Here is a 22673-nt window from a genome sequence, read left to right as displayed (position 1 = left end):
GTCTGGCTCCTGGCTGCATCTTGAACATCAAAATAAATTTATTTGGTGCACCCCAGTTTGCCAGGAAATCCTGCCCTGCCAAGCCCTTCATCCACACCCAGGCTTCCACTGGAAGGAGATCCAGGAGTGCAGGCAAGGCAGAGCTGGATCTCCTAAAGATTCCTGACAGAGAGCAGGTACCAGGAGAAGGCAAATGCAGCCTGACCTGGATCCGTGTGGAGCTTCCCTGAGGTCAGCAGGACTCCACTGAGACACAAAATCCAGATGGAGAAAACCTTCTGCAGAGCCAGAGCTGATTCTGAGTATTTTCCCACGTGATTATTTCTTTGTAACAGTCATTCAGAAACTTATCCTGATCCTTTTGGAATTGATTTGAACTGAAATGCTTCCAAAGTTAAGAAAAAAAAAAAAACAACCAGAAAATTGCCTTGCCTGTTCCAGGAATATTGAAGAAATTTGACTGAGAACCCTGTTTTGGGTTAGATTGAAAAAAAAATAATAAATTAGAAGTTTCAATAATTGTATTTGCAGATGAATCACATTGATTCAAAAACCAAATTGGTTCTATTGCATATGAATATGACTTTAATTGGGGGCAGGGGGAATTATACACAGACTCAAAGTCAGGTCCCCTGTAAAGACTTTTTAACTAATGTAAACATGTACCTTTCCTGAATGGTGATGCTTTGCTGAAACCAGCAATCTTTCCTACACAGAAAACAAAAAACAAAACAAAACAAACAAACAAAAAAAGAGAAGGTATTAAAAACCCCAAACTACTTGTTTTTTTCTTTTTCAAATAATGAAAAGAACAAGCACTTCCCTGCAGTTCACACCCACTACAGAATTCTCACTGAACTGAAAGAAAATATTTGAGTTTCACATGTTAAGCAATACTTTTACACTGGTGAAGCTTTTTCAGTTTTAAGAATTCAAGTCCCTATATTTTTTTAATGTTTCTAATCTGACAGTGAAACTATTCCACATTCTCCTTTCACAGTAAACTCTGTCAACTTCAGTCTCCAGGAATTGATAAAGTAGCTAAAGACAAGGTCATGTTTTGGAAGAATAGAACTTCTGCTGCATGTAAGGTGGGGGGAGTAATATTTAAATTATTTTTTAAATTAAATATTTTAAATATTTAATTTAAAATAAAATTAAAATTAAAAAACCTAACTAGAAAATGGCTTCTTTCTGAAAAATAAACTTTCAGAAGTTTGCAAACCCTGAGGCCTGGTTGTTTCCAATAAAAACCCCAAACAAACCAACAAAATAACCTGCTATTTAATGGAAATGGTGGGGTAATGAAGCACTCTTGGAGTTAAAAACAACTAAAACCAAAAATACAGAATCTGAGTTCCAGCAATCTAAGCTATTTTTTGTAGGGGCAGTAGCTGAATGCTTCCAAAGGAGCAGGATTTGTACATGGTTTGACTTTGAAAGTGTTTGGGGTCAAACTGGATTTGACAGCAGCCTTTGAGATAGCCATGCTGTGTCAAAGCCTTCCTAATTCATCTTCCATTATTCATTTACTGTGCTGTTTAACAAACGTGGCACATTAGTGGCAAAGCAGAGAAGCCAGAAGAAAACAAATTCTTTAGAAATCACCAGTCCAGTGGAGCAGATCATGACAGCACCAGAACTAAGGAAGATCCTCAGCCAGGACTCAGTGAGAGCCAGAGCAGAAACACCTCCTGTGTTGAGAAAAAACCATTTATAAAAAAATAACTCCCACTCCTGTTATTCTCCATGTGTGCATGGCAATGCCACTGATATTTCTTCCTGAAGCTTTTCTTCCTACCAACTCAACCTTGCCTTGGAAGACAATGCCATGACCAGCTTCCAGCCACTCCAGCAGGTCCAGCAGCACATTCCTTCATCCTCCTGAAATCAAGGGGACCTTGATGTGTCTGAGTGTTCTGAGAAGCAGAAATCAAGTATTCAGTGAAATATTTGCATCTGCCAAAGGGCTTTGTTCAAATACAGAGTCTGAAGATTCTGAAGGTGAGCACCTTTCCCCCTGTCACGTTAGAAACACACCCAGATTTGGTCAAAATCAGAAGGAAATTCTGGCTTTGAGCTAAGCCAACACTTTGACAAATGGACAGGGACAAAAGAGGGTGTTGATCATAGCATGAGGCTCTTGAGTCTCTTATTTGTACTCAACAACGGGAAATACAAAGTTCCAAAAGCAAGTGTTCATGGATAGACAATCACAGACTTCAAACTTTGGGAAAATGAAAGAAATGAACTGTTACCACAACAAAAAAAAAAGTTCCCAAAACAAAACCAAACCAAAACCCAGCTGTTTTTATCACCAGCTCTTTGTTTTTTAAATGACACACAAGGATTTCCTACTCTAACAAAGCCTGCTGTATATTCTGGTAGTAAACTTCAGATCTGAAGAAATTTTAAATAAATCCATGTTATATTTTTCTTTTTGTAATAGGGGAAAATATTTCAAATGCAATAAAATAGCAAATTCATGACTGTATAGTAGGCAACTTTTCATTTTTTTAGATTCAGTTGTACAAACTATAAACTGTTAAATTTCTCTAATAATTGGAAAAGTTGTGGGTATTTGAACTTACTTACCTGAATACTCATTTAGCAAATATTTTCAGATACAAGTTTAGATACAGAGTTATGCAATTTGAATATTAGTTTACACATAATATAAATCAATGTTTGACAATATCAAAATCCCATCAAACAGTGGGCCCTTCTTATGCTATTATCAAATATAGTATATCACTGTGGGATAGCTGAGAATCATAGAATGCTACTGTAGGCTTGTTTATTAAATTGGGTCAATTTTCAGACCTTCCAAATAGGAATACTAAACATTTATTTTTCCCCTCTGGAAATTATTTTTTTTTCCTCCTGCTTAATACAGTTGTCATCCCAATTTCTAGTGAATTTATAAAAATATTTTTTTTTTTTATCCAATAACCCCAGCAAGGTAAAAATAGGAGTTTTTATAGCAAATGATAAACAGGCTCACGGACTATGAGAGAAACTAAACTTATTTAAATTGCCATACATTCTCTACTGAATCACACATCAACAGTTCCTTTTTATGTGTGTTGCTGTCCACCTCAGACTAGCAGTTTTTAAGGTGCAGAAGCATCTTTCAAATATTTGAATCTAACTCAATAATCAAGTTTCACACACTAGTGTCACATGCTTTAAATTTACATCACCTGCCCATCAAAAGCTGTGTTAAATAACAGCACTAATTGAAACTGCATAATTCATCAGAAACTGCAGCACTTCCAATTCAGAGAACAAAGGGGTGCTTACGTGGTTCTTTATATTACTAGATATAATTTTCTGAAATAAAGGAAAATAAACAAACAAACAAAAAAAAACCAAACAAACCAAAACACATTTGAAAGAAGTTGCTGCACCTGCAAAAACACTCTTTAAGCTTACTATGAAATACAAAAAAGTGCACCCTTCTATATCTACATATAAAACATATTAGAAATAAAACTTGTGTAAAATGTTTGCTGTGCAAACTATAAAAAGTCAGTCAGTCAGTCCGTTCTTTTTCCTAAGTGTTTTTCTCCAGGCTCTCTGGCTTCCTACTGCAGGGAGTCGCTGTTATCCAGGACCAGCCCACTGATGTTGGCTGTCGAGAGGTCGCCGCCGTCGTCGTCGCCACTGTCCACGGACTCGTCCTCGCTCTGCCCTGCCATCATCACCTGCTGCACGGCCAGGGTGGCACCATCCGAGGACAAGGACTGCAGACTGTCCACATTCATGTTCACCGGGGCTGTGATGGTCACGACAGCACCTGCAGGAGCACAACCACAGCACTTCAGCACCTTTCTGGCCTGCTGCTTACGTGTAGCGGAGCTTTCTTCTAAGCAACAGCTTCTAATCAACAGTTACCCACCACAGGAATTTCAGAAACTACATTAAAATAGAAGATATATAGGTTGTCAAATACTTAAATGTCAGGAAATGCCAGAATTAGGGTGGTCGGGAATCTTAAACTTTGTGTTGTGAATCTTAAATCTGTTTTATGGACACCCACTACAGCAATTCTCCAATCGAGTCACCACAAGGGCATTTCTGCAAAGTGTTCCAGCTTAATTGCTTGCAGAAAAAGGGGAGTGATCAGATTCAAGGTAACTTCAATAGATAAAGCTGTTGTCAGATCCAGCAGAGGCTGAAGGAAAATTTGTTACAAACTGGAAAGAATAAAGCACCAAGCAGCAGGACAGAAAGGATGATCCTGGTATTACAGCAGTCGTTTATCTTGCTTAAATAAAATCTTTTTGTTTGATCTGACACCGAGGAAGTTACTTCAGTCAAAGGCTGTGGAGGCTCTATGACATTTTCCTGCCTCTCACTGTTCAGCTGGAAGCACGTGAGGCAGATGTGGAATTGCAGCTGCTCAGCCATGAAGCTTCAGCCCAGTGCTGCTCATCCAACAGGACACTCCTGACATACACACAGAGAGAACTCGGCTCTACATCTCAGTTTTACATCTTTTATTCTGTCATTTCATAACTTTCGAAACAAAAGCAAGTTTCTCAACATGAATTCCAATACAACACCCTTGCTTAAACCACAGAAAACTTAAAGAGAGGAAAAAGTGACACATTTCTGTTATACTTTCCCAGATTAAAACCACGTCTATACTGAAATTTCCAGAAGTTTCCTTCCTACCACAGCCATCAAACCCTCCCTTTCCCTGTCAGAGAGGAATTAACTTTATGGTCCATGTTCAGGCAGCTCTCCTCACCATCTGACATCGTGAGCTCGTTCGATTGCTGCTGGGCAACTCCTGAGGCAATGGAGTCAGGCCAGAACCTCTGCACTGGTCGGTTCTGGGCTGTTTTCTTCTTTGTTTTTGGAGTTTCAGAACAACTGGAATCCAGCATTGGCTGAAGAATTCGCCTTCTAGCATTGATAAACCTAAATACAATTGAGGGCAAGGTGAATTTAGGACCAGCTGGCTGTAAATTCCATCTCCCTCACATTCACAAAGTATGCATCAGGAAAAAAAAAATTAGGAATATGAAATCTTCTATCAGCTGGGCTTCACATTCTTTTTAAAGCATAGAACCACTCGTAGAACACCAGCATCCTTCAAACTAGCTAAGAAAGCACTTCTATCTATCAGCTGGGCTTCACATTCTTTTTAAAGTGTAGAACCACTCATAGAACACCAGCAAACACCAGCATCCTTCAATTTTGGCATGCTAGCTAAGAAAGCACTTCTATAATTTTGCAGCTAACAGCATTTTTCCCCCACCTCAGAAGGAAAAATTCTCCAGACAGCACAACAGATGTACACTTCAGGATCTTGTTAAAAACCAAGCACCAGAAAACCTGCTGACAGCCCAGCTCAGAAAGCTGATACTCCTCTCGTTGGGGTTCACCTAAAGTCTAGCCCCTGCCTAACCTGCTTTGTTTGGTCTGGTTTCATTTACTCCCTTAAGCTTCTGCATTACTTATTTTACAGGCTCCCCTTTCCAAGGGCTGGCTCCCGATCCAGGGGATGACAGCAAACACATTTGTCAGTTCTGTCCTGGCTCCTTTTAGTTCTCTGATTTTCACTTGCTTACTTTAACATGCTAATTGCTGCCCTTCCCCTTTCTGCTAGTGAACAAGAAAATACTGAAACTGAATCAACTTCAACACAGTGAGCTATGGCAGGGAGTTGTGACTGAAGACATCATCCCTAATTACCACAAAATACATCCAGGTCCCAAATTTACCTGCAATGGGAGGAAATCAGGTGCAGCTGGCAGCTTCCTAAGTTGTAATAGAATGCTCTGCAAAGACAGCAGTCAGATCCCAGCACAGAGCTCCATGCCACATGTCACACAGGCACAGCCACCCTGTTCCACTTTTGGAACCAGTGCTCTGTCACTATCTTGGCTATTTCCCCCCTGGACCCCTCCACAGCCTCACAGCCAGTGTCATCTTTGAAATCTGAGGCAGATCCCAGGGGGACTTTGCTGCAGCAATTTTAGGAACTGATGCCACAAGGCGAGTAGGACACGTGTCAGCACCTTCCCTCCTCTCTTCTGCAGGGCAGGTGTCTTATCTTACACCTCCAGGAAAGATAAGACATGACAGAACCTGCTGAACCATGAACTGGTGTAGCTGAGGAACTGCCTCTCCATTCAGACATCACTGCTCAGGAGAGCATCCTTTGATACAGGAACAGAATCTGTTAACAGCAACTTCTTAAACATCTGCAGCCACCAGGCCACTAAATGCCTTTAGACTTCAATTTCTTCACTTGCAGAAGAGAGATCAGAGTACTTCCATCTCTCTCAGCACTGGAACAGAACCCAATTCCTAGTGCTGCAATGTTTTCTGGAGTCCTTATATAATTTAAATGGCATGAGTATTATTATACCTTATAAAAATAACATGCTTGTGTGCCAGTGCACAGCTCTTGTATTTCTATACATGCTTTGTAACATATGTAGAATATTTAAGTTCAACTCCAGATGTCCAAGTTATCCTCCTCACTATTTCTGAGTTGTAAGCATGTGGAGACAAGGACAGATATTAAGGGCTTTGCTCTTACCAATTGTTAACCTGGAGTAGTGTCAGATTTGTTTGTGCTGCAATCTGCTTCTTCTCATCCTCTGTTGGATATGGATGCTACAGAGGCCAGAAAAGCAAACAAAAAAGGCATAAGCTTGTTTTCCATCTCTTCATCAAAAATAAGAACTCCTTTATTACATCTGATTAAAGAGGGTGGATTAAGGCCACCTGACTCATTAAAACACAAACCTTAGAAACATCACAAACTTTTACAGATGAAAATAATTCAACAAAGAGTGCTTTACTACAAAAAACCTGATTTTATCCTTGAGAGTGTCTGTGGCACCATGAAGCTGCTGCTGTGTAATTCAGAAGAAAAAGCTTCTCATGGCTGACAGTCTTTATTAAAGAGCGTGATCCCTGGGCAGCACAGCATGTGAGCAGCTCTGATTAGTTCTGCTGGCCAGGGCAGTGTCATATGAGAGAAGAGAGGAGCACTCAGTTAAATAAAGGAGCACTGGAGTTAAATAAAGCTGCTCTAAGCAGATGAGGACAGGGCATGTAACACAAGAAGTGCACATGCAGCTCCCTGCCTCAGTTCTCTGCTGCAAACCAGTTGTAAAAGGCAAAATATCAATCAACTCAACATGGAAATAGCTTGGGAGCCACTTATCCTTTCAAAGTACTCATGCAAAGGGAAGACAACTGAAAGCACAAGCAGATAGTGACATGCTTGGTACACATCAGAAGGATTGGAAAAAAGACAAAGACAGAAAATGTGAGATTTTTCTTGGTCAAAAATACCCCTAAAACACTGCAAAATACAGGTGGAATTACTTTTCCTTGTGCCATGAACCAGTGTAGAGAGCATTAAGTTCTCAACACAGTGAAATGAAGAAAGGCTCCTTGTAACAACATTTATTGAGACTGTGCAGTACAAATGTATTTATTAAAATATTAATAAAAGTCAACCAGCATTAGACCTATGGAACTACTCCAAATGACTCCAGGGAAAGCTGAACTGAGATTCCATAACTGACAACAGAATAAATTCACCTCGTTTATGAAAAAAAAATAAATTGTAAGAGACCACATGAAAGAGCTACATAAAAACTGACCATGCTCAGTCCTTACCCCTATGTGCTGAAAAAGCCAAGATCTCATCACATTTGTAGCGTGCTTGGGAAGAACTCCTCTCTTATTTTTTGATGAGCCATCATCTTGATGCAAGATGCCTAGATCTTGGTTTAATTGCAACTGGAGCTGCACATTTAATTTTAGGAGAAATAAGGCAGTTAACATAGTAATGGCAGTTCTGTATCAATAAATGAACAACTCATTTATAGAAGGAATGAAAGGAAATTAGGCTTGAATATCTTGAATATACTCACTGTGTGAAAACATAAACAACTATGGAAGCTGTAAAATATTACTGATTTAACACTTAAATGAAGGATAAAGTAAAATTCATTATTATGCTGCAGTTGCAAAAAAAGATGCTAAAGGTCCTGCTAAATAAATGCATTAAATTCTCAAAGAGCATCAAGATCCATACAGCAGAACCTATAATTCACTTTACAACATTCATACTGCTTCCTAAATATTCCTTTTTCTTTCTCTTTGTTTTTCACTTCCTATGATTTCATCAAATCATTTGCACATTGGTTATCTGAATATTTGGGAATGCATTCTTAAATGCTTATGCAGAAATAGAAAGAAACAGCACAATTTATCTGCTGTCATATAAGATTCTATTTCAGACAATTGTAACCAAAATAATTCTAAATCAGGTTTTCCAGACAAATTGGAGCAATTTCTTAAGCCAATCAATATGTAGGAAATTAGTTTTAAACAAGGTTTAGGCTATCAAATTACTACAAATATCTATCTGGAGCACATTTTAATTTCCAAAGTAATGTCTAACATTCTAAATAACCTGCTTGCATAAGGAGGCTCTATAATGAACTTTCAATAGCTTTTCTGCAGTGCTTTTCCCTACCTCCACAGCATTCTGAAACACTGAAAAAGAAGACTCTGAAGAAGGATTTTCAATTAGTGACCTTTGCATAGGTGGGTTTGGAGACTCCAGCTAACACCAAGAGTAGTCACAGATGTATACAGAAGGTCAAGTCCTTTTTTATTTATAGGCCAGAGGCATTATTTTCCTTTCAGTATAATTTTTTCTTTTCATAAAAGGTAAAAAACCCCCAATTTTTCCAAACCCCTTCAGTCCAGGAGAGTAATTTTACACATTTCTTTCTGAGAGGTGTGTGAGGACAGAGCTGTCTGTGTTCTAGGGGGGCACATGGCTGAGCACAGATATTCTCCTGCCAATCCAAAGAACACTCTGTGCACACTTTTTTGGTTGGAAGGCCAGAATAAGGGGGAAAAGGAACCAGTGAGTCAGTGATTACCAACAGATTTTATGCTGTGGAGATGGGAGCTCCTCATTCACATTTCTAATTAAATCCAGATTCCAGGAAGATTTGGTTTACCACTTCCAGAAAAAGCTAGCAAGGTTTTCTGCACCAGAAAATGGTCTAGTTTTCATGTTTATTTTTCTTTAGTTGTTTCTTTGAACTCTTCAAATTCAGCTCTTAAGAACCTCCCACAAAAGAGTGCTGGCCCTTATATTTTAGGGTATAAGGAGACAGAGTCAACTGAATATTTTGAAGGTTTTATAGAAAAATGCTTCTCAGAATAGATAAACTCTGAAATACATAGTTTCACAGTTCTATTTGTTGCCAATAAAAAGTCAAATTTCCCACAATAGCAGTGTGGCACCCTAATGCAATACATCAAATCTATCTATCTATCCAGCCATAAACAAAGTTCAATGATTAGAAAAGTTATAATCATTGAAAAAGTGTTCATTTAATTCAGAGGGGTTTTTGGTTTGCATTGGGGTTTGGGGTTTTTTTGGGGGTTTTTTTTGTGTTTGTTCTTTTTTTTGTTGTTGTTAATTGGGTTTAGAGGTGGCTTTTTAAAATTTTAGTTGTTTGGGGTTTTTTTTTTTTAATTGATTTCATGTACCTATAACTCTTCTGATATCAGTAAAGGAACATAATTAAAAGGTAAGAACTCTGATGAGCTATTGTGGCAAGGGGCACCTTATGACATATCCTACAACCTGTACTTCCCACAGTGGCTGCACCAATTTACCATTAATTACTCTGTGTGTACACAGAGCTCCTTCTGCCAGTGTGTCAAATTTAAATCAAAACTCCTAAAGCCACTGAGATGTATTTCCAGGCAGAACACCATTCTGTGGAGCCCATGGAACACACCTGAGAGTTCTGGATGCGAATAGTCCCAGGTGACAGTGCCTGTGTCACCACTTGTCCTTGTGGAGTGACCACAGTGACTGGCTGATACACTGTCCCCCCTGGAAGCAAAACAGAAACACAGGTTATGGGGAAGAAAAAACCCTTCAAGTATTATTCTCTTTAAACACATCAGCACTGCACACCATACAAGACTTTTAATAATATATAAATTACTCTTTTTTAGTCAGCATGCATGATGTGCTCTTTGCCACACTCAAACTTTCATCCATTCACAAAAAAAGCTGTACAAAATTTTATTCTATTTCCCTGTATTTTAGGCATTCTAAATCTATTTTCAAAGGAAAATGTCATGATTATCAGATTATAAAACAGTTCTTCATGTTGTTTTAACTGAGCTAAGTCTTCAACCAACAAAGGTGACAACACCAAAATCACACCTCAGTGTGGCCAGTTCTTAGGGCAGCTGGGTTTGATTTAAAACCTTGCTGAGAGGCAAGACTAAACACTTCATCTCAAATGTAATTTCCATATAACAAGGACATGAAGGATTTTACAGACTTGTAGGTGTGGTTCCAAACTCCAAGGAGCAGGAGGCAACCAACAAGTGCAATGGTTTAGGTAATACATGTTTTTGTCAAATAGAATTCTTTTTAAAAGCAAAAAAAAAAAAAGTCAAACACCACAGTCCATGAAAATTTAACAAATGTAGTGTTGCACGTTAAGATCTCTTAATATTATATATTTAACTGCCACTCCCATAGACATATTTGGAAAACATATAAATGAAACAAAGATTCATAAACCAGTAAAGCACTTGACTGTACTACAACAACTTTTCAGGTATTAAACCACACTTTTTCAAGTATTTGTGTAGTTTTTGCAACAACCATAAAGGAAACCAAGATGAAGAGCAAGGTGCCAGTTGTTTTTTGTGTGTCATACCTGCTACTGTTGCCATAGTGACATTTCCCTGCTGCAAGGCTGATGCTGGCACCACGATCCCTTGGGGACTGAGTGTGCCTGCAATGGCACTTGGAATTTGCTAGGAAAATAAAACAATTAGTTACTTATAATTTTTTAACTTTTTTTTCTCATGTAAGGAGATCAAGCATGCTTGTGTATTTCTGTATTTTGTTTTGGGTATTTTTGGCTCTATAATACATTTGGAGTTGAATCACAGGATTACCTTCAAAGAGAAAGGTACTTCATTAGGGGTTTATCATTACCTGCATTAACTTCCTCATTACCTTTGAAAACCCTCATGAAAGCAACTGCTAGAAAAGATGTGAAACAATTTTGAGAAATTTTAGTTCTAGCTATGTAAAGAATAAGAAACAGTTTCCAAAGGCAAGAGGGGAAAAGGACAAATGAAATGACCCTTGATGCTCTTATTACAAGCATCAAAGCTTTAGAATTTTAGTTATTACCTCAATTCCTTCAATTTGAACATAATGTATTAAATATTCAATATGTTTTATTCTGCTCAAGATAGCTTTTACTCAACCCTGAACATGCAAACTCTTACACATTTCCTTAGCATGTATGAATAATCTCTTTTGATAGCAAATGCAAAATGGGTCCCTCATGTCTCTACAGAAATCTGTAAGAGACATACAAAAAAAAACCTTTTAAAAGCTTTTTTTTGCCTGATTTTAGAATCTCCTTTCCACACTTCCAGACATCAAAACCTATATAAAGAGTCCAGGAAGTGAAGTTAAAAAGTCATTTGGGCTTTTTTTAATACAGAGGATCAGATACATCAGTAATTCAGAGAAAGGCCATGTCCCAAGACTCAGGATCAAATGGGTACTGGTGTGGCAGGGCTCACTCTGCAGCATCTGACAGCAAAAACATCAACCAAAACCTATTAATTGTGATCCACTTAATACAGAAAATGCAATATTGCAACTTTAATCCATCAGATATTGTCTATTTATTCCAGAATACAGGTTGTGTATAATATATATTAGTCATCTCAATGTTTTAATGAAGGAGGCAGACTAAGGAGGCCTTAACAAAGAAATTTTTTTTTCTTTGTTTATTCTGTTTCCTAACCTCCTTCCAACTAAATAGCAAATCCAGGCTATTCTGAATATCTCCACTTGCTGAACTGAGAAAATCATAAAAGGAAGACAGATAATAAAAAATTGACTCTGTGCTCTGGCACATTTCAACAAATTTGTCCGTCAGGCAGTGGCACCAAAGAACAAACAAAAAAGCTTTTTATACTCTTAATAACTGATTTGAGAGAATACAGGAAACTGCAGAAACTGTTTGCAAACTGATAGCAAAAGAAGAATAGCTGTAACTTCCTAAGGCAATCTAAGCACAAATCCACTGAACAGCATTTGAAACACACCTGAGATTGCACAGGTGAGTAAGGACTTCCAGGCTCTCCACTTAATAGAGTTTCACTATTCATTTTTGTCTTCAGGCAGGCAATGTAACGACTACAGAAATCCTTGCAGAGTTCATTAACCTTTTCCAGCTCCAGCAGATGGATACGCAGAACTTGGATTGCTTTTACCATCTGAGGGAGAGAATTGGGAAAAAAAAATCAGAAACAAAACAGCTGTTTGTTAAAAAAATAATATTTAATGTGAGATTTAAACAAATACCGCTTTCCAGTAACAAAGATCACCCAATTAAAGCAGAGGTACTAATTGCTAAATCCTGGAATGTGGAAGGAACAAAAGGAAACTGGCACACAGGGGAAACAGAACAGGACACCAAAGTGATCTTTGTCACGTGTGACACTTCAGGAAGACAGAGCAGCTCAGGAGTCACAGGGCACAGGATGAGCCTGGATGTCCATGTGGTCTTTAACCCCTCCTACACCTCTGGGGCACAGACCACACAAGAGTGGAAGTGATGGAAAGCAATCCCATCCCCAGAAATGGTCTGGAAGGCAGGGCTGGGACAGGCTTGGCCAGCAGCAGTTCTCTGGAGCTCTATAAATCAAACACCAGGTTCAGCTCCAGCCTGACACAAGGAGACCAGAAGGGTTTGAGACACAGTGAGAAAGAAGACACTCCTGTGATTAAGCATAAATTTGTTCCACAGATTGCTAGGGAGGATGAAAGCTTTTATTTTTCAATAAAATTAGAATAAAGAGACCCCAAATTTAGTCACACTGTTGAACAAAGCTTAAAGTAATCAAACAGCTCTTCACTGCTACAGCTTTTAAGTTCCTCTGTGATTGTGTGTCAAAGATTAACAGCTCTCAGGTAAAATCTTGTAAGAACTTTCAGGTGAGGAGACTGATTCTGAAATACAAAACATTAAATACAAAGCACTAAACCAAATGAAAAAAATAATCCATGTTTAAGCTAAAATCCAAGTACAGGAGATATGTATGTGAGGAGAATACTTGTCATGCTCACTGTGAGAAAAACACTGTAAGCCTGGATAACCAATGGTATTACATACTGCATGAAAATAGCTTAGGTGATTGCAAGGGTCATGGCAGAAGATCAGAAGCTAAAACCAAATCCAGATGGTCTAAAAGCAGCAGGAAATCCAGGACATTCAAATATGTACACAACACACCAGCAAAGTAATTATTTTTTATACAACATGCCATCCCCAACGTTTCTGTGCTGGGCTGGATCTCTGAGACAAATATCCTTCAGTTCCATGAAACTGAACAGCTGCAGTTTTAAAGCACAGTGCAGAGCTTGACTTTACAATTATTTGGAAAAATCTGTCCTATATGAGGGGTTATTTACCTGGGCAGAGCACTGAATCCAGTGAACAGAAATTAGATCCTCTAAACTAACCTATTTATTACTTCCAACTCAAGAAGCCAAGTGGGAGCTGGGGATGCCTTTGCTCAAGGCACCCAAAGGAGATCAAGGCAAGAAAACTTTTGAGTGTGCTCCCATCTCCATCATGACATTTTAGCTTTAATTGAGATAGATATTTTCCCTGTTTTTTCAGCAAAAGGTTCTAGGACACTCACTCAGTGTAGACAACTGGGTTTATTTTAACTGTGTGTTAAAATAAACAAGATGAAAAAAAAATTAGGAAATGAAGTAATTAAAAAAAATTATCAGGGATAAAAAGAAAAAAAAATTACATCTTTCAAAAAACAGCTGCAGAAACACCTGAGCTGGTTTTTGAGGGAGTTGACCCAAATGAGTATCTGGTAACTCTTTTGACCTATGACACTGAAAGCCTTTGAAACATTGAGTGCAGTGACCCAGCACTGAGACACAAACCAGCGATTTTCTAATCCAGCCCAGGTTGCTTTTTAAACTGTGCTTAAGCACCTTTAAACACAACAAAGTTAAAGCATGCAAATGTAACTAAATTTTAACACAAAACAAAGGTCAACTGTGTTTCAAGAAATTCTGTCTCTGTTTCAGAGACAAAAAGCTTAAAATAGAAAATTCTTCATGTGTGACTAATCAACAAATTGCACATCACATTATTGAGTGTTTGAAACATTCAGCTAAAACTGAATAAAAAAATATGCTTTTGGACACATAATATTTTACCATAATAGAAAGTAGTTTATTTTTGCTCAGTCAAGAGAGTTGGGCTTTTTTAAACATTAGCCAAATTTGTACTGTTTATTTATCAGCATGTGCTTGGAGGAAAGAGGAAAGTCCTTTCTTCAGCCTAGACTTAGTTTAAAATGGATGGTTGATACTTGAGGTGAAAATTGAATTAAAGTCAGAATTAACCACAAACCCAGACTCAGTAACACCACCCAGGTCTCTGCAGGGCCCCTCTCCATCACACTGCTCCTGCAGGAACTGTGCTGCTGTGCTTAGGAGGAAAACAAAACTTTGTAAATATGCCATGCCTGTCACCAGGACTTATTAATTCATTTACAGCTACATTAATTGTGGCCATGTGGCTCCTGCTCTCTTGCAACACAGGTAAACCAAACTCAATGTCAGGAGAAGTTCACTTTTCCCTAACAAAACTTACAAACATCATGAACTCTGTGGCCATGTGGCTCCTGCTCTCTTGCAACACAGGTGGACCAAAGTCAATGTCAGCAGAAGTTCACTTTTCCCTTAAAACTACAAACATCAAGAACTCCTGATAAAATAACTCAAGTTGGACAAAGGTAAGACAAAGAATTGTTTTCAGACAGGTCACAGCAGCAGTAATATTTCATTCAGTGCTACTGCATAGAATATGCCACAGAAAAATGACATTTTATAACTGATTCAGTCTTTTCAGCTGTGGCAATAAAACTGGAGTATTGCTTCAGAGAAGTGCACGAAGATGAAGTAACCATGAGATTTGTGTATATTCACACAATCCTAGAATGTTTTGGGTTGGAAGGGACCTTAAAGATCATCCTGTTCCAACCCCTGCCACGAGCAGGGACACCTTCTACAATTGCTGTAAATAAAGGTAAACTGTAAGAGAAAGAAAAGTTATTGAAAAAACTTCTAGTTCTTGCTATCAGGAGCCTATTCATATATAAATATGTCTCCAAATTTCATAAATTTAGGCTATCTTTAACCTAAATATGCTCTAGGTTGTGCCTGTGTCCTGCCTTCAGTGCCTCAAGCCCGTGGTGCAAAGGCACAGCCACAGCACAAACTGCCTCAGTTGTGATCCCCAGCTCACCTGTGCTGATGTAAAACACAGAGCCACAGTTCTTTATGGATTTCAGAGCACATGTGGGCAACACACATGAAAGAATCTCCATATACTGACACGTAATCTCACTCAAATGACTCTTCATTTGCAAAGAAACCAATTAAAATATATACACTCACAGTTTACCTACCTCCCTGACCCAAATCCTCCTGCAGCAATTCAGATTTTCAGTGGAAGAACACAAACTCTGGAAGAAAAGCTATTTTGTTTTCATTTGTTTTGATTTGATAACCTCACTCCTCTATTTTGAGTCCTGTGCTATGAGACATAGCTAGGAAAGGAGTAACTAGAGGTTTATGGGACAGTTCTGCACATTCAAAAAGCAGAAACCCTTTTCAGAAAGGCTTGCTCAGTCAATATTCAAATGACATCAGCTGGCTTCACCTCTACAACTCAGGTTCCAGACACAACTAAGAATTCAAGAGAATTGAGAAGAGGGTACTGAACCAAAAATCCTTACCCCAAACGAAACAAAAAACTCGGGGGTCTTCAAAAAAGGCAGTGTCCTGTTCAAATACAAAAGGGAGAGTAGATTTAACACCCCTTCTTTTGTATTGTGTCTAGACTTGACAAAGCCATAAGTAACCTGCTCTGACTTCACAGCTGACCCTACTCTGTGCAGGAGGTTGGACACCTGAGCTTGTAGGGCAACCCAAACCATCCTATGGTCCTATGAATGTGGAGAAATTAAAAAATCCACCCATGTGTGGGAAGAGTTTACTCTGAACAGAGAGGCAGGAACCACCCTGAGGCAATGTGGTATTTCTGCAGTGTCTGGGTTGGCAGTGAGCAACAAAAAAGTGCTAAGCAATGAATGTCTTCAAACATAAAATAATCTGAGAAAGGTCTAAAAAAACTCTCTGCAAGCACCCGTGCTGAACAACTTCTTAGACATGGAGGAGTCTGTGGATGTCCTATGCAGAAAAGGAGACTGATGGAGAACAAAGAGCAGTTGGTTCATTCCAGGATCTGTTTTATCTGTGAAAATGAGGCAGGGATAGCAAAGGGTGAGGGGAAAAGGTTGTGGAGCTCCTACAGGTGATACTCCAAGTTATGTGGATAAGCTGAGCACACTTCCAGAGAGCAGCAACAGAGACCACCAAAATCTGGTCATTGACACATCTTCTGACACTGATGCTTGGTAAGAGGACTAAGGGAATGCAAATAACATTCCAAGAAGACACAGAGGAAGTTGAAGCTCTAGGAAAGCACATTTCTAGTCTGTAAGAACACAAGCACAACCTTCATCTTCCACTTCCTTCACACAGGATTTGAAAACAAGAGATCTGCAGGATGAACCACAGGGTCATCCCAGAGCACGTGGCCCTGGATTGCACCCAGACCTGGGAAAGACACTACAGAAGTCAAAAAGGCCTGGTAACAATTGTCCTAAAAAGGCCTGGGAACAATTCTCCTGGATTGACAATGATCTTTTGCCCTGCTGATTCAAGATCACCAACTGATGTTGTTGGAGAAATCCTTGCTGAAATCCTTTTTAATACTAAAGCAGGAAGCCACCAATTAATTTAGAATGGGAATTATAATACCAAAGTAACAAGATAATCTAGACCATAGCTTAGTGAGAGCTACTCAAATTGGAGCAAGCATCCACTGCTCTTAATGAACTTCCTTTCTGGTCAAACTGATCTAATGCCTGTGCCACCCAGATTAACATTCTGTGGTCCCCTGGATGAACTCCAAACTCCTCTTGTCGAGTATTCAAGGCACTTCAAGTGAGTGCACAATGTGGAACATTGCCAGGACTGTAAGTGACCCTACAATCACTATCTGTGACCCTTCCTAATTTCTGTTATCTGCTTAATTAGCCCACAGGCAGCATGGAGCATGGCATTATATTCTGCTGCTTTGGAGCTGTCAGTTGAAGCTGTCACAGAAACTGCAGTCTGGCTACAGAGTTCTACATGCCACATCTCAAAGAGGTAAAATGAAAAAAAAAAAAGAAGCAGCTGACCAATTTCCTTACAGTAACGGGCCTGTGACTCTCAGACAGGATTTGAATTTGGCTCTTTAGTGTTGTGATGCTCAGTTCATCTCAGTTTAGCTCTGGCCCCAGTTAATCCTTGACCAGCAAGCATTTACACCTTATTTGTTTGCCTCTGCTCCACCCTTCCAGCCCAGTCTAATTATCAGTTTTAACAGCTTCTCCTTTCAGACGAATGGTTGAATTAACATTGGAGTTAAAAAGGGAAGGACAGCATGAGCAGAAGACAGAATAAAGGTGCACAATAGTGTTTCTTGCTACTAAAGAGAGACTCTTTATAAAAAAAAATATATATGTGTGACACGAGGCAGAAAAAAATCTGACTGTCTACAGCCTTCCCTGTGGCAAGCACCAATATTTCAAGCTGAAAAGAGACTGAAAGCCATGCTAGCCAGTTCACAACTGAAGAGAAGCTTGTGCTCACTGCCCCACACCAAATGAAGAGCTGTCAGAACGTCAGCTGTTCAGAGCTCCCAGCCTCCAGGACAGGCAGAGGACAAGCTGCACTCAGGTTTCATTTGGTATCCAGTAACAGAAAGTCACAGCTCACAATATGACCACAGGACAGGAGTTCAATGTCAAGGATTTTTGATTTTGCAATGTGGTTCCAGTTTAAGCCACTACTGACCTCAGCAGCCACGGAATCCACGACATAAATAATTCCTCACCCACCTCAAGCAAAACCAGCCAGGTTTGTGCAGCCCATCAGCAAAGGAGAACACCACATAATCCAAGAGACTTTGTCACTAGAACCACAAACTGAAACCATGAACAGGTCAATGACAGGAAGGACTATTTGAACACACCAGACCCAGCTACAACCAAAGCAAGCTGGATCTGAGAGTGTGTTTATGTATGACCAAAAAGCACAGGGAACAGGCCAAGGCAAGCAGGATCTTTGGAAAACCAATCTTTGGAGGCTCACTGAAACCACAGAGTAGCTGAGGTTGAAAGGGAACTCTGGAGATGGTTTAATGCAGCCACCCTGCTCAAAGCAAGGTCAGGTAGGGCAGGTTCCTCAGGGCCATGTCCAGCTGAGTTTGTCTCCAAGGATGGAGACTCCACTGGGCTGCCTGCAGTATTCAATCACCCTCACAGGAAAAAGGTTTAATGGAACCTCCTGTGTTTCACACCCATTCCTGAGTAAGTTCATGCCCATTTCCTCTTGCCCTGAGGAGTCAGTCTGTCTTTTTCCCCATTAGGACTGTTATGTTTGACAGTCTGGGGGGTGGTAACTGCATTAAGAATCTAAGGTTTTATCTCATTGTGCTGTGGTGGAATCTGGGAGGAGGAGGAGGAATGTTTTGGAAGGTTTTGATTCTAAGTTCTGTGTCTGTTCCTTTTTACATATTGTAAGTTAATAAAGTTTTTTCCTTTATTCCTAAGCTGGAGCCTGCTTTGCTCTATTTCTGGTCACATCTCACAGCAGCCACTAGAGAGAATATATTTTCATGGGGGCACTGCCACTGCACCAGCATCAAACCGTGACAAGGACTTGGCATTTCCCTTGCTGAATTCCATGAGGTTTCCATTTTTCTGCTTCTCCAAAAGCTATGAAGTATCTCTGAATGGTGGCAGAGCCATGTGTGCATCAGCCCCTCCTCCCAGTTCTGCAGCACCTGCAGCCCTGCTGAGGGCTCAGCCTGCCCCATCACCCTGGTCAGCAATGGAAATGTTGAACAGCTCTGGTTCCACAATCAGTCCCTGGAGAACAGCACTCATGGGTAGCCCTCAACTGGACTTCATGCTGCTGACCAGAACCCCTTGAGCCCAGGGCTTCACCCATTTTTCAGCCCAGCTCGCTGCTCATTTATCTCATCCCTGTCTTGTCAGTTTGTCTTGTCAGAACACTGCAAGAGACTTCAAAAGTCAAGATCAACCACAAGCACTGCTCTTTCCTCATCCACTGAGCCACAGCTCCTACATTCCAGCTATTAAACCTCAGATGTGCTTCTGAAATTAGAGAAATATGGATTAGAGAAATATGGGAAAACAGTGATTTTGTGTCGGATTCAGAGAGTTACAAATGAAGAAAATAACCTGAGGCTTAACAAGTGAGCAGATCTGCTTCATGCAGAACAGAACTAACTCTCATTTTTGAGTAAAATATTGAAGGCAGGTATATTCAAAATAGGGAAATCATAGCTTCATCACAGGAATGACTTTTAGAAAGCCTAAAGGAGTTAATGACGTGGAAGAAAAAATTATATATGGTAAAGACTTTTTAAGATCATCTTGTAATAGGTCTTCCCTCACATTAACTAGTTGAGGCATGATTTAAATAAAATTGGAAAAAAAATTTACATCAATTACATGTTTTTGATAAATATGTTAAACACCCAACACTCTAAAATTAATTTGCAGAGTCAATCTGGCTGTGGAAAGGATTTGTTTCTGTTTGTCTCTAATACACTCATGCCAGCTGAGAACAGGAAACAACTGTGATGAGCCCAATGTAAATTTACAGATAAAAGGGAAAAGGGGGTCAGAAGAAATTTTAAGAAATATTTTTAATCATTAACATAAAGAAGAATCTCTCACAGGCAGAAAAATGTGAGGAGGAACTACTAGGACCACTTGAGATCAGAAATTAGGAAGAAGCTGCAAATGTGATGGTTGTCTCAGAAATGAAAGGAACAGCTAATACTTACCAAATTATCAGTCTCTGAATCTTCACAAAAAAAGGGTTTTCCTTCTTTCTCCTGCTTCCTTACGAAGTTTTCAATATCTACATCAAAACTGGCAGAAGTTGTGCCTTCTGAGCCTTGTGTAGATTGTTCACATTTTTCAAATAATAGTGCTAACAAGGGAAATAGTGGGTGCCTAGAAAAGAAAACCAGTTTAAATACATGAATAAGCATTTTCACTTATGTGAAAATTAAGACATCTAGCTCAGAAAAGCTCACAGTCACTCATGTGAGTGTGACTGTTCTGGAAGAGACTACATATAACAGCACTGGCTAGAGCAAAATAAGATAAATGCTTATTTTCATTTTGATTTACCCCACTCCAGAGGCCAATACAGCAGTAAAATATGTATATATGTAATTAAAGAGAACAATCACAAGCAAAAAAGCTCTGACTGTTTAATTCACTGTAATTGAGTGGCACTGAGACAGATTAATACAGTGCACTAGAAATGAGATTTAGGATTTACAAAGAGGATGAATGCAGATTTAAATGAAGCCTGATAAAATTAATTTATTCTTCAATGTGGGCCATACTTACACATCATGAAATAACTCTAAAAAAATGAGAAGAATATTCAGGCTGAGCTCAGAGACCTCCTGTGAAATCATGCTCTAAGAAGAAGATTTTGTTAGCATAAATCTGTAAATGAATGGATACATCTTTCTGCCTCAGGTTGAGGGTTTTTTTGGTGTTTTGTTTGGCTTTTTCCTGTTTTGGTGGTTGTTTTGGTTTTTTGGGTTTTTTTAACCTGAAAACCAGTAATTATTACTGGTAATTATTACTGTCTTTATAAAGCAGTTAAGGTGAAAGAACACTTAACCCCATGAAAACTGACCAAACTGCTTAGCACAGCACTTTTCACTGAAAAATTTAAAATTAGTGTGCTCATACATCAATATTTAATCCATTTTGAGCTAATTACTGGGGAACAGATTCTTATCCTTACAGAAAAAGGAGTAAAGATTGACCTAATTAAAATAAAAGTAAAAACTCGCATCAAAGATAAAAACAACAATATGACAAATAGTGACCACAGTTTAAAGGCTAAAGCAGCTTTCTAAATTTGGCAGCCTTTAGAATACACTTTGAAACTGCTGAAATTGAAAAATCCCACAAGCTCAGGAGGTTTTTCCTTGGCTGATGACTGACAGTGAAGCCTATGTGGTCTCACTCTTTCCCTACAAATGATGGAGACAGCCAAGAGATCACCTGATTTTAATCTACTTATAATTTATTTATTAAAAAAACCCAAATCCTCTACCCTATCCCTCACCCTTCAAAAGACAGAACAGGAGTCCAGCACTACCTGTAAATGGCCTGCTTGTCTGCATCCATTGGAGTCTGAGATTCCACAGGGGCAGGACTCACCCCTTCGGCATCAGTTTCAGAGCAGTTGGGATCTTGTTCAGTTTTTAACTCTGTTACCACTTGCATCTGTAGAAAAAAAAAAAGTTAAATTTGTAGCCCTGACGTAAAATAAGGGTGCTGTGTTCTAAGGAAAGAGCAGTGCAAAGGGCTCCTAGATTGCCAGAAGGTTGGTGTGACTTGGCAGTGACACAAGAAGTTGTAGCAGCAACAAAACCCCTCTTTTAATCCCTGACACTTTTTGATGGCTAAAGGTCATTTCCAAGTTTTAGCATTTGGCTTTAAAATGGGAATGATAGATATTAGTAAATTGTTGAAGCATTTTGTCTCTGAAGTGGCTGTTTTTGGAATAGCCTACAGTACATTGCCCCAAAAAGTTCATGGGAATGTCTGCATAAAAATCCTTTAGGATGAAATCAATGTAAAGAAAAGTTTATGCACTTAAGATTTCTTTTTTATTTTTTACTGTGCATTGTATAAGGGTACTGAAGAAAAGGATCTTCTAGTTTTTTTTGTCCACTAAAATGCACATTTGCTTTAAAAAATCTGAAATATTCTGTGTCCCTCCAGTCCTTCAATTATAAGAGCATAACCCCTCCAGACCTTCAGCACTCCATTTTACATATTGCAAGAACCAAGTATTTTAGGGCTATCAAACTACAGGACTCCTCCTACACATCCATTTAACCCACATTTATACCATGGAAACGCACCACAGAGCCACAGCTTCACCTGAGCACCTCCTAAATTGCATTAGGAGGCTGGGCACACCTTTGGGGTGCTTTGAAGGTGTTCCAGGTGTTTTTTCCATCACCTCCAGCTAAATATCTTTTGGACTAAAAGGTCTTCCAGGAACCTCAGCTGTGAAAGTCACATTTTCCTCCCTTCAGCCCAAACTCTTTGGTTTTCTCCCATTTGAGCATCTGCACAAAGACATGAAACCACTGCAATCTTTTCTCTTAATTCTCTTTTATCTCAGGTAGAGGACAGACACTGCTGTAGGGACCTCCAGGCAGCCAGAACTGACAGCTCCAGAAACTATTACAGAGCCTGACTTTAACAGAATTTAATTTATTTCCACATAAAAGCAGCAGAAAACAATTATAGTATTCTTAACAGTTTGGGAGAACCAAAAGGTTTGTGATTTATTACCCAATGGGGCCAAGCCATCTCCTAGAAAAATC

The 22673-nt window shown here is 39.2% G+C and overlaps 1 protein-coding gene across 5 annotated transcripts in view; it reads right to left on the bottom strand.

Annotated features, from left to right (window-relative positions):
- Positions 1 to 2766: 2766 nt before the first annotated feature.
- PKNOX1 (PBX/knotted 1 homeobox 1) overlaps positions 2767 to 22673 on the bottom strand; it is a 39437-nt gene continuing 19530 nt past the window's right edge. For all 5 annotated transcript variants that reach the window (XM_039729307.1, XM_039729304.1, XM_039729306.1 and 2 more), the window contains 9 exons: positions 21431 to 21558; positions 20085 to 20256; positions 12166 to 12336; positions 10749 to 10848; positions 9807 to 9904; positions 7654 to 7782; positions 6560 to 6636; positions 4757 to 4929; positions 2767 to 3799 (listed from right to left, as the gene is read on the bottom strand). In XM_039729307.1, the coding sequence (XP_039585241.1) occupies positions 3588 to 3799; positions 4757 to 4929; positions 6560 to 6636; positions 7654 to 7782; positions 9807 to 9904; positions 10749 to 10848; positions 12166 to 12336; positions 20085 to 20256; positions 21431 to 21558 (1260 nt within the window). In that variant the 3' untranslated portion in view covers positions 2767 to 3587. The remainder of the gene's footprint in view (positions 3800 to 4756; positions 4930 to 6559; positions 6637 to 7653; positions 7783 to 9806; positions 9905 to 10748; positions 10849 to 12165; positions 12337 to 20084; positions 20257 to 21430; positions 21559 to 22673) is intronic.

This window comes from Passer montanus, unplaced genomic scaffold (assembly GCF_014805655.1).
Source record: "Passer montanus isolate IOZ18808 unplaced genomic scaffold, ASM1480565v1 scaffold69, whole genome shotgun sequence".
Classification (NCBI taxonomy): Eukaryota; Metazoa; Chordata; class Aves; order Passeriformes; family Passeridae; genus Passer; species Passer montanus.
The sequence above is the reverse complement of the archived record's forward strand: the minus strand, read 5'-3'. Positions and strand labels throughout refer to the sequence as shown.